General features: G+C 47.3%; 1 protein-coding gene across 1 annotated transcript; it reads right to left on the reverse strand.

Annotated features, from left to right (window-relative positions):
- Nucleotides 1–4,385: 4,385 nt before the first annotated feature.
- Nucleotides 4,386–15,310, reverse strand: LOC121349844 (solute carrier family 2, facilitated glucose transporter member 3). Its single transcript, XM_041460627.1, has 10 exons — nt 15,180–15,310; nt 12,192–12,287; nt 10,752–10,912; nt 10,223–10,463; nt 9,887–10,049; nt 9,055–9,242; nt 8,588–8,692; nt 8,064–8,165; nt 7,639–7,842; nt 4,386–7,124 (listed from the first exon to the last, which is right to left on the reverse strand). Exons 1-10 carry the CDS (start codon nt 15,192–15,194, stop codon nt 6,933–6,935), a joined length of 1,467 nt encoding a protein of 488 aa, XP_041316561.1. The 5' UTR covers nt 15,195–15,310; the 3' UTR covers nt 4,386–6,932.
- Nucleotides 15,311–16,789: the final 1,479 nt, after the last annotated feature.

Below are 16,789 nucleotides of genomic sequence, written 5' to 3' on the forward strand. Positions count from 1 at the left end.
GCGTGCCTTCAGCAGAACAAAACGTGTTAATAAAAATTAAGTCGCAGTCGAGGAAAAAAAAATGAAACTATATTTTCAAGAGCCAGCATTTTGCACTAAATCTTTGTTAAAGCTTAACTTCTAGTCAGCCCTGGTGTTTGTTCCTTTGGCTGCTCCGTTCTCACACACACAGCCAGTCAGGAAGTGGACTTTCCAGTCACAAGGAAAAATGTTTCTCTCCCTTCACTTCTATTTTTTCTCTCCTTTTTTGGTTTTGCCTCGTTTTCTTTTTTGTGTGTGTTAGAAAACACCAAAACTTTACACTAATACAACAGTTTTAACTTTTTTGTGTATATGTGTGTGACCAAAGCATGACAACACACACCATGACTTATGAATTACATATGATCAGTGTGAATGCAACTCTTGCATCAGAATGAGAAAAAGGAGGAGCATAAAGATGGTGGGGTGTTGCTCCATCACTCCATAAAAATTTGGTCTCTGACACGAAATAAGGAAGCTGGCAAGTATTCCTCTCAACATTTCTGCATGGATAAGTTTTTCTGAGGTGGACAAGCCCTGCAGGTTCCAGCAGTGGTGGTGTCTGCCCACACCGGGCTTTGCTGACATTGCCCTTGGCCAGTTCTGTTGGGATCTCGTCTTGCAGTACCTACCACAGGTAGGAAGATACCTCTGCTTTGTGCTTATGGCCAGGCTGCTCTGATTTGCCACTGAGAGACCTTCAGTCCAGCTGAGCCAGCTGTATCTTGCATGCCCATCAGTTTTACCTGCCTGTGGCTCTCAAGTGGCATTTTTAGAGCCATCTTTCAAGCAAGCAGAACCCAATCTTTGCGGACCAAGCGGTGAGGTCATACTGCCAGAAACACTGTGACTCTGACATAGCTGTTTGTTTCAGCTGCAAAGATACTTCTGGACACATGGTGGAGGTGGCACCTCTATTTCTCTTTCCCTGAAGAACTGATGACCTCTTGCCTGTGATTCACAAGCTTCTGGAGTCCTATAGGGCTTCATTTTATTTTGCGTGCAGGTCAAGGGCCCATACTTTGGTTGTCTTCAGTCTTTCCCTTCCTCAGTCTTACATCTGCTTCTTTTAAAGTTCATATTCCTCTCTTTTAGATCCTGTTCCACCTTTTCAGACTTATAAACATCTTATCTTCCTTCCAGATTTTGGGATTTTTTTGGGTTTTTTTTTCTCTTCCCTCATTGTCCTGCTACACAGCTGTGTCCATGTCCCTCCAGACCTTCACCACTGCTCCTAGCTTTCATCCTCTCCTGGTTCTGCATCCTTATGCCTTCCTCAGTGGAAAATTATTCTGGTGGCTTTCCTCTAAACCTTGAGGACTCTTTAGGTCATATACTGGACTCACAGCAGAGTTATTACCTTAAGACTTTCACTGTGGGTTTTGATCCATATCAGAGAAGAGACCACTTTGCAAGAAATAAGCAGAGCAAAGGGGAGAAAAAGCTAGTCCAGACCCCAAGGAATTTAATGTACCAAGATAATATGCAGTCTGAGTGACAATGGCACTTGGTGACAGGAATATAAAGGAAGTGACGATAAACATCTGAGTTTGTTTGTGGTGGAGAATCAAATTTGTTAATGGAAGGCAAATTAGTTCATGATGGAGAAGACTAAAAAACAGGGTGAAACAGAGACCAGAGATGAAAAAACAGGGTGCTGTTTGATCAGGTTGGTCTAGAGATAGTTTAGTTTTAACATGGATGACCAGTTGTTAGTTCAGAACAGGATCTGCAGTGGTCCCACAATGCATGTCACAGTGGCTGGCGCACCAGAATGACTGCCTTACACAAATCCATGTGACCTCTTGCTAAACAGAAAATGGTTGTGCAACATAAGCAGAAAACAGACTTAGCAGGTCAGTCATGTGTCTATCAGGCCTGCTGAAGCTTTTGGAAAAGGAAGAGACAGTTCTTGTAAACACTGTGTAATTTAGTGAGGTATGGCATAGAAACAAGATACATCACAGCAAGTGAATTGTTTTTAAAAGTTACAGCCTGCCTCCACCAGAAACAGAATACGTTCAAGTAACACCAATTAAATTGTTGTAGCAATATATATTTTAGGAGACAAAACCATATTCTTTCCTTGTCTGACAGCCTGAGTGCTGCCTTTTCCCAGCAGCGCATTATGAAGACAACTGTCTTCTGTCTGGTAACTCACATTGTAAAGACAAAGCCAGGCTAAGTGACAGACCAGACCCCAGGTTTTCCAGCAAGCATCTCATATGTCTTCAAAGAGTCCTTCTAAAAGTGAAAAAAACGTTACAATTGTGTCCTTTGTCTGATCTGCAGGAAGTCTGGAAAAAAAAAAATAAGCCAGAGAGACATAAATTTTCTGTGCAACAAAACATGCATTTGATTTACCTGCTGGCAGGACTTTTCTCACAATGCCTACAGTGGGAGAAAAGGTTGTGGTGAGTCACTTCTTGATGCTGCTCCATCGTGGCCCATCACAATGACATTGGCAGTGTGTCCACACCTTCTTTCCTCTCAAAAGAAAGGAGTGATGGCACAGTCCCCCACCAAACTAGCAAATGTCCCTTCTTGGAGTAACCCTCAAAGAAGGGGTTAGTGACTGCTTGGAGGGAAGCCTGCAGTCTCCTGCCTGTGCTCTCACCCAGATATTCCCAAGGGAGAAGCTGCCCCATATCTCCCCAGCTATTGAGGTGTCTAGAATGTGTCCTCTTTTCAGAACAGAAAATCAAAAAGATTTCTGCAGTGGACATGCAGCAGGGAAATCTACCCCCAATAAAACGTTGTTTGCTGGAGGTTTTTTCCCACATTTCTTCTCACAGAAATAAACTGCTGTTCTTGGCTGGTATGCAAAGACATTAATCAGAAACAACACAAGCAGAAAGCAACAAATGTTGGCAGTGATGCTGAGACACTTTATTGTGCTCCAGCCTGTAAAACAGCACTGAAACTTTTGACATGGCTGATGTCACTTGGGACCCTTGGGGTTCTTCTCCTGTCCACTCAGCATCAGTTTCATTCCAAGAACTCACCAGTGATTAATTTCTGTGGGGCATTGTGGTGGCCACAAGAACCGCCTACATGCTCACTTGGATGTGATGTACACTTTCAGCTGAAAACAGCCCATCCTCAAACCATTAAATTGCATTCAAACCATTTAATTGCAAACAGGTTTTCCTTTTGAAGCTTCCTTAGAATTTTAAGAACTAACCAGATCTAAACCAAAGCCTTGATCCCTAACCCAAGTTTTATCACAAACACTACACAAAAGATTAAATTAGTGCTCAGGGAATCACATGCTTTGGCCACAAATTATTTTTTTCTCTGCTTCCACTTTTGACAAAGAAAACTGAAATGCTAAGAGTTAAGTTTGAGCTGGATATGCTTATGAGTTTGGATGGCTGGGCTTTATTTTTATAGTTGAGCTAGAATTGAAAAACAATCCTAGACAGATTAGCCCAGGGCACTCCCCAGCTCCAAGGCTGGTTGCATACCAAGCTTAGCAAAACACAGGCGTGAGCTAGGAACACGCAGCAGCCAGCAACAGCAGATTTCAGAAAGGCTTCATGGGATCGCTGTTCTGCTGAGCTTTTTCAGACTTTACATTGCTCCCTACCTTCTCCTTGTTTTAGGCTTTGAGCAGCCTGCTGACTCTGGAGTCATATTAGCCATATTCCTGCTCTAAGGTACTCTGGGGTCTGCCATCTTTTCCTTCCTTTCACTTAATCCCGTCCTCTTCTACTGAAGGGTATTTTGTTCACATATTTTTTGAGAGCAGCCCAGAGACCTGAGAGTGGTCCAAGGAATGCTGCAGTCCCTGAGCTATGGGATCAGCTCCTGGGGCAGTGGTTTTTTTTTTTCTCCATCCCCCTGCTCCTTTCCAATATCCACTACTGAGTGTACATAGGTACAAGCTCACAGGAGGACATGAAGGTCACATCCCAAACAGAGGGAGTAAAGCATCAGCTACAAAGACGTCCTTGTCCCTCCTGGCAGAAAAGGTGGAGCACAGTGGGAAAAGAGCAGGGGCAGAAGTCTCAGGTTTTTTAGCTCTGGGCAGGATCATAACCTCCAGTCACTTCTCTCCCTTCATGTTACATTGGAAAAGTATTTGCACACAAACAAAAAGGATTTGGGCAAACAAGAACCAGAGAAGCACATCTTTTTAGTTTAAGAAGTGCTAAGAAATGGTAGTAAAGGAATTAAAGATGATTTGCATAGATGCTGAGAGAAATTATCACTTTCAGTAGGATAAAACAGCAAATACAGAGTGCTAAGCTACCCAAAAAGGTTGCAAGGTAAATGCTGGTGACATTTCAGGATGCAGTCCCAGGCTTTGATAAAAGAATAAGAGAAGACCTGCAGGATAAAGGCAAAATCCAAATCAGATATTTATTTCATATTTTTTATTTCAAAACCAGGAAACAACCACATTAATAAGCATATAAAATCCATCCGAAATATTCACAATGCCGTTACAGAAAAAGAAAATAAGAAAGATACCGTGTGAGAAAGGCCTACACATTTCAGTCCAAGCCAACACACATCTGATGCAAAGTATGGAATGCTCTTATGCACAGCTGTGGGGGGAATTTCCTAACATACAGATACCCATATAGAAATATCATGTCTGGATGTGCTGGAGGGTCAAAGGAAGGGCACAGAAATCTATGTAACTGAGCCAGAATATCAAAATTGGGAGAGACATCTTATATAATACTTCTGGGAATAAATATCTGGCATGTAAGCCTAAATAAAAAGCTTGGGGAAAACTGGATGTAATATGATTGCATTGTGCAAAGCTGGGGCATTTCGAATTAATTCACAGGAAGCATTTAACAGCAGCAAATTTAACTGATCTTTGCAACTGTTTCTCATTAGGGAAGGTAGAGATGTCATCACTAGTTACTGAAAATGTCACACAGACCCCCCAGAATATATATCAATGGGAATTCTCTAACCTGCTCTGAAGCATTATGTTGGCAAGAAAGCTTGGGCTATCCATGCTACAAAAGTCTTGCTGTCATTCCAACCTTTCTAAGCCTTTCTTCCTTTTACCACCTCGGAATCTGTGGGCCTACCTCTCTTCTAGGATATCCAGTGATGAATTTCAGCAGGTCGACCCGAGGTTGACCACATCCAAAAACTGCAGCTTGATCTCAGAAGAGCAGGAGTTGAAACTGGACCTACCTCTGTGCTACCTTTAGTTATTGTGTGCAGGTCTGGACAGGCATGGGCCTGGAGCCTGTCACAGAACGCTGCAGTGATTAAAGCTGCCCCTCCTTGACTGCAGGTGTGCCCTAGGTGTTACTTTTTGCCTGCCTGACCTGAGCTGTGCTAGCTCGGCACCAAGGGTGGGGGACACACAAACTCGACTGCCCAGCGGAATGACAAGCAAGGAGACCGACATTTACTGATGAACAATTACTGCCTGCCACATCCCTTTGAACAGAGGCACGATAACAGAGCTGTACACATCTACAAAGCACACTGGTGAGCACCACAACATCATGCAGACCTTCCAGAGAGGATATATGGGGCAAAAAACATCTGGCCTTCAACCAAGCAGGGGACTGAGCACTACAGACCTTTCGCTCTGCTAAACCAGCAAATTCCAGTAGCTCTGCTGTCTAGTCCTGCATCTCTGCTCTTATGAACCTACATGTACCACATCTGACCATGCCTGTGTCCAGGAGGGTCATGCTACATGCCTCTGTAGTATTTACAGGAACAACTGCTAAGAAAACACAGCTCTGAAAAATAATTTTTATCCTTGCACTCCTTTGAATGACAGTCTGCAAATTTCAGAATTTATGACGTACTAGACTATAACAGAGAAGCCAAAAAGAAATAAAATTAAGAGAAGGCAGGAAAAATTACCTTCTGGTTTGCAATCACCACCCTCAATCATCCACAGAATGCTTAAAACCATGTCTGAAAATATAATCCAACAAACCCCATTTTAAGATGCAATATCACACTCTCATCAACACTTGAGAACCATTACTTAAAATAGCCACCAAAAATCCCTAATAATAGAGATTTTAGTGCAGAAACATACCTCTTTCCCCCAAATACAGAACTCTTCGAATTTCTTTCCAGAGGGCACAAATAACTTCAAGGTGATGTGCATAATTGGCTCTGCTGTACATACCACCTAAAATGCTCAATCTCTTTTTTTTAGTACATTTCTCCTTTACAGTCTTATTGCACCTCAAGTCTACAGCATCTTTTGTTAGAATAGCTATTTCTCTTAAACGTCTCCAATTTCTTTATCTGTACATTTTTGTACACCATTAAAAAAATAAATATTTACAAAGTGACATACAAATAAATAAACTGAAGTAAAAGTATGCTTTCAGTCTGTCTATACAAAAAATAAGAGAGCAGGAAAAAATATGCATGTGACTTGGTCCCCTTTTTCCTGAGGCTAAAAAGAGTGCACACTGGATAGGAAAAAGCAAGATGGCTTTTTGGTAAGCTTGCTAAATTCCAGTGTAACACCATACACACGCACACAGTGTAGACTCAAAGGGCTGGGGACTTGTTTAGCGGGTCACTTCAACTCACTACAAAAATAGTAATTAGGTTCAAATACATTATGGTCACTGTGTGCATAAGTATGTTAACCCCAAATGGCAATTTTATGTGAGAAAAGTAAAAATATTGCCAGCTCTTCTCTGTTCTCCTGATGTTTGTGGCAGGAAAGATGAGATTATTTTTGCAAGTGCCAGGTGCTTTCCAGTATGGCAGATCACCCATATCAGATTTGCTTAATGCTGGCAAGCCTGGCAGAATGGGCGAGCATGTGGGTGAAATGAAGAATATAGCAGCAATTGAGGAGGGGAAAAACGTCCCAGTTCTCATGGTTTTCTTTGCTCATTCCTTTAATGACTCTTTAAGCATGAACGAGTTAAAGAACGGGTGTGTCGTGGATCTTAGGCAGCTTTGTTCATCTCCACCATGGGGGTCTTCTGGGGTGACGAGCCGTTGTTTCCTCGTCCTTCAAAGCCTCTGGCGATGTCTTCAAAAGTCCTGCCCTTGGTCTCTGGCACTTTGAAGAAGGTGAAGACAAAGAAGATGACCAGGAAAACAAGGAAGATGAGGAAGACATAGGAGCCACACAGTTTCTGCAGGGAGGACAAACACAAAAGGTTTTATTTGCATATTACATGTAAGGTCATTTGCTGTTGAGAGGTTAAAATTCCAACACCTGTCTCTAACAGTAACCTTCCTGACTTTTTTTTTTCATCACAGCATTTTGAAAATTGAAATCACATTCCTATGTGCTTCTAAAGGTCTTTAATCTTCCTGAGGGTGACCAAAATTGATGCTTTTAAAGCAAAAGCCCTGATGTGCTAACCAAGATGGCTCTTCCACATATTTTAAGCTGCAACCAATTAAGACAGCAGAATGTAAGGTGAGCAACAGCCTCCAGTAACAATCATAACACTGACTCAAGAGACCTCTGGAAGACTCACCAGCACTCTTCCCAAAGCAGGGACAATTTCCAGGAGAGGTTGGGTTATTAAAGGTCAAATAGTCATATGTCAAAGTCTTCAAAGATGCAGATTCTACTACTTTTCTGGATGCCTATTCCAATGCTGCAGTGCTCTCACAAGTGCTTTATAAACTAGGACTTACCTCTGCATAGGGGAAGAGCATTCCCACCAAGAAATTGGAGGTCCAGTTGGAACAACCAGCCACTGCCATGGCTGCAGGTCGTGGGCCCTGGCTGAAGAGCTCTGCCACAATGAACCACGGGATAGGGCCAGGGCCAATCTCAAAAAGAGCCACAAAGCCAAAAGTGGCAACAATGCTAATGTATCTGATCCAATCCACCACATCCTGCAAGGGAACAAAGTAGGATCAGCACAATGCCATCCCTAGTGTCACAACTTTCTCAGCTGCACTGCAAACACTGTAGCAGTTCCCAGAGTAAGAAAATTGCTCTCTCCACTGCACACTTGGCTCTATCTGCCTACAGGGCAGTATTGCAGAGCAAAGCACATGTGCTTCCTTATAGGTTTCTGCTGGAGTCAGCCTGGACAGTAACACCAATCACTCACCTTCAGGGCTAAAGCCACAGTCATAATAGCAGCACACACAGCCATGCCACCCAAACCAGCTAAATGGAGGGTCCGGCGTCCTGCACGCTCCACCAGGAACAGCTGGAAAGGAGAAGGAAAAATATGTCCATTACTTTGGCAGCAAAAGCAGGACAGAGCTCCTTGCTCAGTATCTCCTGCATCTTTTCCTTATCTGCCCATAAACCTCAGAGACCATGGTGATCTCAGTGCAGGTCACCAGGCTGCTTCACTGTCAGCACAAGTTCTTCCACTCTGGTTCTTGCTACTGCTTTCTCTCACCACTCTTTTCCCCAACATGCACTCCTTTTCCACCTTCTCTTTCATCCAACATAACAACATCTCTTTCTGTCCATCTCTCCTCCCACCATGCTATCTTTGGTGCACGCTGGTCTTTGCTCCCACAGGTCAGTGCATGGCCCAGTGCTTTGCCACCACCTGGCTACTTGCCTGCAGTCCCATCTGCCAGGGACATGCCCAGGCAGACACAGCCCTGTCCCACTCACCGACACCACAGTGAAGACTGTGTTCACCACACCGGCTCCAATGGTGGCATAGATAGGCTGTGTGATACCAGCTCTTTCAAAAATCCCCGTGGAATAATAGAATACCTGGGAAGAGAAGAGAAAGTTGGACACAGTCATGATTCCATGTTTGAGAGCACGTCCCTCATCCTCTGCCTAACGGCTTGCACTCCCATCAGGGAATTTCTAAGCAGCACTCCACACTATAAAACAGCATGCTTTCAGTCACTTGGTGCAAGGCTACAGTGTCTCATCAGGGTGCAGGAGGGGAAAGTGAAAGCCCTAATATCCACTTTCCATCTTAGCACCTTTGCCAGATGACAAAACAGTGACCTCCAGTCAAGGCACAAAGACGTTTTGGGACTTAGAGCTCTCTCCACACCAGTAGCAAGTGCAAGTTTAGCCAGAGATAAGGGAGGCCCAGAAGATGGGACAGCAAGATAACTCACAGCATTGATGCCTGAGAGCTGCTGGGAGAGCTGCAGCATGATGGCGATGATAATGGCTTGACGGTAGTTTGGAGAACGGAAAAGCTCTGGCACAGTTGCTTTCTTTTCCTGGGACATTTTAGCACTTTCTTCTTTCATCTCCTCGATGTCTTGAGACACATCTCGATCACCACGGAGCTTCTGCAGAACTAGAGGGAAGAATCCAAACATGTCATGTATGAGATACATGCCTACTGGCCAGGGGAGGTGTGTGTGTCCCATCCTGATACTGCAGGCAGGGCACGGCAGGAAGACTGAACACACCCAGTTGGTGTTGAAGCCTGCTGCATGGGAAAGGCCAAGCCTCTGCTGGCAAGCCTTGCTCTTCTTTTCAACCCAGAGGTCAGGGTACTGCGAACAGCACAGAAACCAAGCCCAGGTCCTGCTCATGTTGATTGATCTCCAAGCTTATGTTTGATCCTGAAATTCTGTTCACGCTCTTGCCAGAGCTGACCCCAGCCCTCCAAGCTGTCTGTTAAATGCCAGCCTATTTCCTGCCTTTCAGGAGGAGCTGGCAGAGTGGCAGCAGCAGCTGGTCCTGCTACATCCCACCAGGCTAGATACCACTCCTCACATCTTGATCCCACCTGGAGCCTCTGTTGGGATGCCAGGTTTCTCATGCTCCCTGGCACTGGTGCAACCTAAAGGATGGGAAGGCAGGCCAGGCCTGATGCCCTCCGGGAGTCACACCCTAATTCACCACAGGCACCAGGATCAGTCCTCGCCTCCCACTCAAGCTCAGTGCAGGCTGGGAGCCAGAACACTGCCCTGCCCCTCTGAGATGAGTTCTTACCTGCTTGGGCTTTCTCCTCCTCCATCTTGTTGATCAATAGGAAGCGGGGGCTTTCAGGGCAGAACAGAAGACCAATACACTGCAGAATTGCTGGGAGGATGGTGAACCCCAAAAGCATTGGCCAAAGTCCTTCAGTGCCCATGATCGCCTCTAGTCCAAAGATCTACACCGAGAACAGAAGAGAAATAAGAGTGACTTCAAACACTTCAATTCCTCACCCCCACCCCGGTATGACAGGATCCACACTCTGCACCTGATGGCAAGTAAAGCCCTCCTCACCCTTCCCCAGCCCTCCTTGCCCCACCCGAGGGCAGGATCAGGTTGTACCAGGCCTACCTGAGCCACCAGGATGCCCACAACAATGCCCAGCTGGTTGAGGGTGCCGAAGGCTCCGCGGACGCTGGTGGGCGAGACCTCGCTGATGTACATGGGCACAAAGCCGGTGCAGAGGCCACAGAAGGTACCAATAACAAAGCGGCCAATAATCAACATCTCCACTGCCTGTGCTGCCTTAGAGAAGGCCATGAGAAGGCCACCAACAAAGGCCAAGACATTCACCAGCAGCATGGAATTCCTCCTGCCAGGGTAAAGATGTCAAGACTGAGCTTAAACTGGCAATACAGAAGGAAAAACATCATGAGAGGGGAAAATGTAAACCTGCCCATGATATCCCGTCTCAGGGGTGGGGAGAATGGAATAATTCCCATCCAGATCCTGCCTTGGCCTGCAATCCTTTTTGCAGCCCACACATTCCTGCTTCCTCCCCTCCCACACATCTCTTCCCACCTCTGCCCTCTTCTTCCCAACACTCCTTTGTAAAGGGAAAAGTTCCCCAACAGCTTGCATCCTCCGCTTCCTAACTTACCTGCCAAATCTGTTTACAAAGAGACTGACTGAGAAGGAGCCAATCATGCCTCCTACTGAGAAGATGGCCACAGAAAGTGACCACAGAGAGGTGAGCAGTTCTTGGGAGACAGCCGTCCCACTCCTTTCTGACAGGGTTTTGTTGAAAAACTTCCGGATGATCTGCAAGAGGAGTCAGGTAGCAAGAGTTACAATCCAGAGGGAGGCATTTTACACTGGGGGAAGGGGATGCTGTCTTCCTTCTGCTTCCTACTGCCATGAAAACACAGAGACCCAAAAAGGCAGCAACAAGTTATACAAGGGGAACACGAGGGCACAGAAGGAGGAGCTTTCACTGAGCAGTAGCTCAGTATGATGAGGGAGAGTGCTTCACTGAGTGGAGGGGCAGGCAGGGTACCCAAAGGACAGCAGCATTTATTAAGGAGAACAGGCTTATCTTCTGAATATTTCAGATCTGAGTCACTGGTGGTTCTTGCGAGGAGGCGGGAGACAGTTGGGAATGAAAGGGAACAAGAAAACATGACCAGCGAGTGGATGGGAACATTTCTGGCAATAGCAAAACACTGACAGCAGGGATAGGGTTTCTGGTATAGAAATAGCTGGAGACACACAAGGTTTCACTGAAGTAAGCCTGAAAAAATTGTTTACTTTTTACATAACGCTGTCCCAGGGCAGATGTGACAGGGCCACATTGCTGATTTCCCAGGCATCCTCTTAGCTAGTGAGGTAAATTCTGGCATGGGCTGGGGGGGACAGAGTGTCTGCCCCCAGCAGATGGCAGCAGGACATTAACTAGGGAGGACTGACCCCATCCCCCATGCGGTCGTGAACATCTCTTCCCGGAGAGAGGGTGGATGTGGTATTCGTGACTCAGTTCTTGACAGAGGAACCATCTTAAAGTTACATGAAAACCACATCTCTCATTTTCTTCACCTCTTGTTTCTTAGGCTACAGTCATGGGATGATTTGGTCAAATGTCCAAGTCACAACCCTTTTACAAGCACTGAATCTATACTTAACACAAGCAATGAATAAACAAGTAAAATAAACTAAATTAGGGCAGCTGTAATGCCTACCAACCCTTAACTGTTTTGTGCACACTGCTTTCTACATTCCTTCTGACATGGCTGGTTTATTCTGACTCAAAACTGAGGCAGCTCACATTCCTCCACACACCACATATGGCAGATGGAGCCCTCCTGCCCTTCCTGTGCTCCTAATTAAGAGAATTAACCTCTCTGTTTGCTCTCCCCCCTCCCCAAAACTTTGTTCTTCCTGTTCAATGTTGTATTTGAATGAGGGCTTTTAAATACCTGACTGACTTCACAAACCAAAAACCAAATTTCTGTGTGCTTGGGAGACAGTCCTTCTCCTTTCGACACCATTGTCTTCCCATCAGCCCCTCACCCATCCCACCTCCCCAGCTCATTCTTCCTCTCACCTTCTCAGGTGCATTGATGACACCAGTGTTGTACCCAAACTGGAGAGATCCAATGGCAGCAATGCAAACAGCATAGATAAGAGGCGCTGTGATTTTCTGTGGAAAGAGAGGGAACAATTATTTACTTTATTTGGCCTTCTACACAACTTGAGTTTCTTTTCAGCATAAAGAGCAGCTGCAGCTCATAGGTGCCACGTGCAAGTGCTCTGAGGGCAAGGAATGGGCTTTCATCCAGCAAGGCTGAGTACCAGTTGCATCCCTTGGATCCCCCTCCCCGGAAAGGGAGATGCAACTGTACAGCAGGAAAAGTTCTGTGGCTGCAAGTAGGAGGGCTGGTCAGGGCCTCCCCTTTGTTATCTCCTGACCTTCAGCAACTATTCTCAGCTCATTATAATGAATACACTGCCTGCATTAGTGGCTGTTATTTTGGGTTGATCTGCTTTACAGCAGCTTTCGCTGATCTCTGGCATGGCATGAAAGAAGGGTCTAACTCTTCCCTGAGCCAGCTGACAAGTTCCCATAAACTGAGTCTCAGATCTGCCCATGAGCTACACTGGCAGTCACTCACCACAGTTACAACACACACTCTTTTCGGCAACAGGCTTGTTTTTCCCAGGCAAGGGCTTCCCATCCCTGCCCCAGGGCACTGGCACAGCAGCGTGCCTCAAGAGGTGGCAGCAGTTGCTACCAAGCTTCCAGTCTATTTTTCTTTAAGCTGTGGCAATAGTTGGTATCTTAAATGAAGCACACTCCCTGAAGTTTCAGTGTACCTGAACCTCTGTTAAATTAAAATAAAAGCTGCTGAGCCCTCAGAGCCATAGGGAAAGCTTAAGGGTCCAACCTCAGAAGTCACACAGACTGAGAAATTTCAGAGTCAGCGAAAGGCATCTGACATTTTATTCATTTTTAAAGCTTGTGGCATTTAAGTCAGCTCCGATTGAGGGAGGTGTGGGGGAGCAGGTGACTCAGGAGTTGGCACTTAGGCAGCCACTGCCTGAGTTGGCACAATTCAGAAAGACTGTGTTCCTTCCCATCTCAGGAGGATTGGAAGCTTTTCCAAAAATATTAACAGTTCCTTTTCCAAGACTTTCCAATTATTGTACTTAAGCCTGGCAGAGTAAACTACTAGGTAGGGCTTACTGTCACAGCTCTTCCAGTCTCTCACTTTCTAGCTCAGCTCCAGGAGTAGTAGTAGCTCTCAAAAGTGCCCAAAGTTTTTGGCAATAACCTTCTGTCAGTCCTCGTGCCACCCCCACCAATCTTTCAAGCCCAGCACATATGTGCTTCTGGCCTGCACAACCCACAGACACGACCAGTTCTGCCTCGATAAACAAAATTTGGGGAAAGGACTCTCAGGCATGGCTTCCTCCACCGACCTACGTCATGTAAATGTCCTCCTGCCCCGGTCAGCGGTGGAGACAAAGTGGACAAGGGGCAGATGAGCACGGAGGTAGCATTCACACGTGAACACACCCTAGGCAATCCAGGCATTCTCCCTGGCACCCTGTGACCGCTCCCCTCATTTTTATCTCAAGGAAATTTGGCACAGAACCACAAGGACACAGCTCTGGATGCCTATGGAAATGCATTATAATATCTAGGCAGTTTTGGGACTCCAGGCCAGACCATCTCTAGCCAGCAGGTATGGCAAAGCTGCAGACCAGCCCCAGCTCTCCACATGGCTCACACAGGAGCACCTTTCCCCCAGGACTCTGCTTTGTCATGGCTAGCAGTGACCACAGTGGCCTTTTCCTTCTGGGTGCTGCAGGGACCACGGGGTCCCTGCTGTGTGGGCACCCCTCACTTATCTGGTACATAAATGAGCTGCAGGGTTAGTTCTACTCTCTTTCATACTTCCTTCTCCTGGCTGTTGCCTGCTATTCATCTCCTGCCCAGCCTCCCACCACCTAGACATCACATGGCATGACCCATCCCCTCCAGTGAGCCAGACTGTGATCTAATGTATGGATCATTTGTTAGTGCTGCAAGTGCCTCGCTTCCCAAAAGGCAAACAGGGAGCTCAGAAATAGTACAGCTACACCCACTCTATCCAGAGGCTCAAGGCTGAGGTCTGTGCACCAGCACGGAATTCAAACCGCCACCCCTCCCTCCGACCACAGGCGTCAGCAGCGTTCATTTTCCAGGGGATGCTCCTCACCAGCTCCCCTCCTTCAGTGCCTCCAACCCGAGAGCTGCACAACTTGTTGAGCCCGGCAGGAGTGGCCTCTCCCCGCTTCTCTGAACGACCTTGACCAGACACTGTCCTCTGCCTCATCCTCTCACACTGCCCTCATCTCCCACCAACATGGCGATGAGAGCCCCGGCCTCCTCCAGTTCTGGCTGTTCCCGTGTAATTCCCCGGCATCCCGCCCCAGTTCAGGTGGGAATGTGCCGTCTCCCTTAGTACGTTCAGATACACGCAGTCATGAGCTCACTCCACTGCTGCACACCTCACTCGCTGCTGCAGACGAGGAGATAGCGACAAATATCCCCTGCTTTTCGTATGAGAAGGAGGGGAAGGACACGCTCTGCCACCTTCTTGACATTTAACAATACCTTTATAAGTCATCCTGCCACCACCCGAAAAAATATCTTTAACATCAATCTCCCGCTTAGCATCCCAAGCCCAGGGACCAACCGAGTGCGGCGCCGCAAGCGAAACAAACCTCGTGATCAATATCCTACAACGCGGACAGCATCATGTGCATCATCAGGCCACGCGCACGAAACCAAAAATCGATCGCGCGACCTGCGACAACCTCTCCCAAACTGCGCGGTGCCCCATCCCCCCCCAGGCAGAGCGGCCCAAGGGCCGAGCAGCGGCCCTGCCGGCACCACCGCCGCATCCATCCCCGCGGCCAGCGGCAGGCGAACGCCGGCCGCGACCGCATCCCTCCCGCCAGCCCTCCGCCGGAGCGCCCGGGGAGCCGAGCGGCGGCCGCGGCGGCGAGAAAGAGGGCGAGAAGGAGCCCGCCTTGGCCCCCGTACCTTCTTGGTGTCCATCGTCGGTGGCTCCCGGTGCCCGACTGCCAGGGAACGAACGGCCGCCCGCCGCACCTAACGGAACCCGCGAGAGGCGGCGGCTCCGCGCCCGCCCACGCCCGAGACTGCTGCGAGCCGGCCCCGCGCACGCCGCCCGCCGATTTATGGGCTCAGCCGTGGGAGGGGAGATGGAGGGGCGGGGCTGCAGCCCAGCACCAAAACACAGCAATCACGGAGCACCCCCCCGAGCTCACGCCCCTCCGTGACGGGGATCTGCGTGCGGGGCGGCCGGGCGGTGATGGAGCGGGCCGGGCAGGGATGGAGCGGGCCGGGCGGGGCGGTGATGGAGCGGTGGCCCCGCTCCCCGCGCCGCAGGCACCGCACAAGGAGCCGCCACACCTCGGATGCCACGCGCGAAGCGTTGGCTAATGGCACAAGGCAGTGCTTTGGGCGGCTTGCACCGACAGCGGCCGCGTGACGTAAAGAGGCGTCTTTATTTATTATTTGTTGTATATAAAAAATAAATGCCTTCGTTATTCGGTTTGTAAGCTAAAGCAGCAGGGCAGAGGCTGGCACACAAACAGCACGGGCAGTAGCCTGAAGTCGAATGCTGTGCTCTGCGGGTGCTCCCACCCACCTCGCAAAGCTGTGGATGAAATACAGTTCTGGGTAGCTGCGTTTCGGAGATTTTTTTTTGTTTGTTTGTCTGGTTGCCAAAAATATATTTTTCATACGATGCTGGAATCTACGGGGGCAAAGTTGAAGCTGGATCTAGTCCCAGACTTATGCCCTTCCTTACAAGGGCATGTAGTGACAGGATACGGGGGAATGGCTTCAAAATGACAGAGGGCAGGTTTAGATTAGATAATAGGAAGAAACTCTTTACTGTGAAGGTGGTAGGGAGAGAGATTTCCCAGAGAAACTGGGAATGCCCCATCCCTAGGAATCCTTAAGGCCTGGTTGGATGTGATTTTGAGAAAAAAAGTAGAAAGTGTCACCGCCCATGGCAGGGAGATTGAAGCAAAATTATTTTTAAGGTCCTCTCCAACTCAAACCATTTGATGAGTTTATAATTCAGTCAAACGCTACTGTGCTCCACATTTAGTGTCCATCCTTCAGGTCAAACAATTGCCAAACTCTTCCAGGAGAATAATGAAGAGCTGCGCTTTGAATCAAGCAAAAGCGCTGCCAAACAATAAAATTCTTCACTGAATTAAGAATCTGTCAAGCACTTTGACTTCAGAAAACAGCAACGGCCGGGGGCAAGGACAGTGGAAAAAAAGCTTATTTACCCTGGTTTTTATTGTTAGGAAAAATACCTTGAGACCAGACACCAGTTTTGCCATCAAATTCTGGGGAACTGGAACAATCACATTTTAAATTCGATTCTGCTGTTATTTGGTGTTACCACCTGGCCACACTAACTAAATTAACAGGTCAAAGCTTTCGTTCACTCACTCTCACAATTACCCTTTATTTCATGGCATTAATGAGGGTGATGGATAAATACCCTAATGGGGTGTTTATGTGTTATATTTATTTGATAAATATCTCATGGGTATTCTGTGTGCTGTTGTTAAAATATTATTTGCTAGCAGAAAAAGTGTGTAAAGGCG

Source organism: Pyrgilauda ruficollis, unplaced genomic scaffold, assembly GCF_017590135.1.
Source record: "Pyrgilauda ruficollis isolate IOZ18807 unplaced genomic scaffold, ASM1759013v1 scaffold146, whole genome shotgun sequence".
Lineage (NCBI taxonomy): Eukaryota > Metazoa > Chordata > Aves > Passeriformes > Passeridae > Pyrgilauda > Pyrgilauda ruficollis.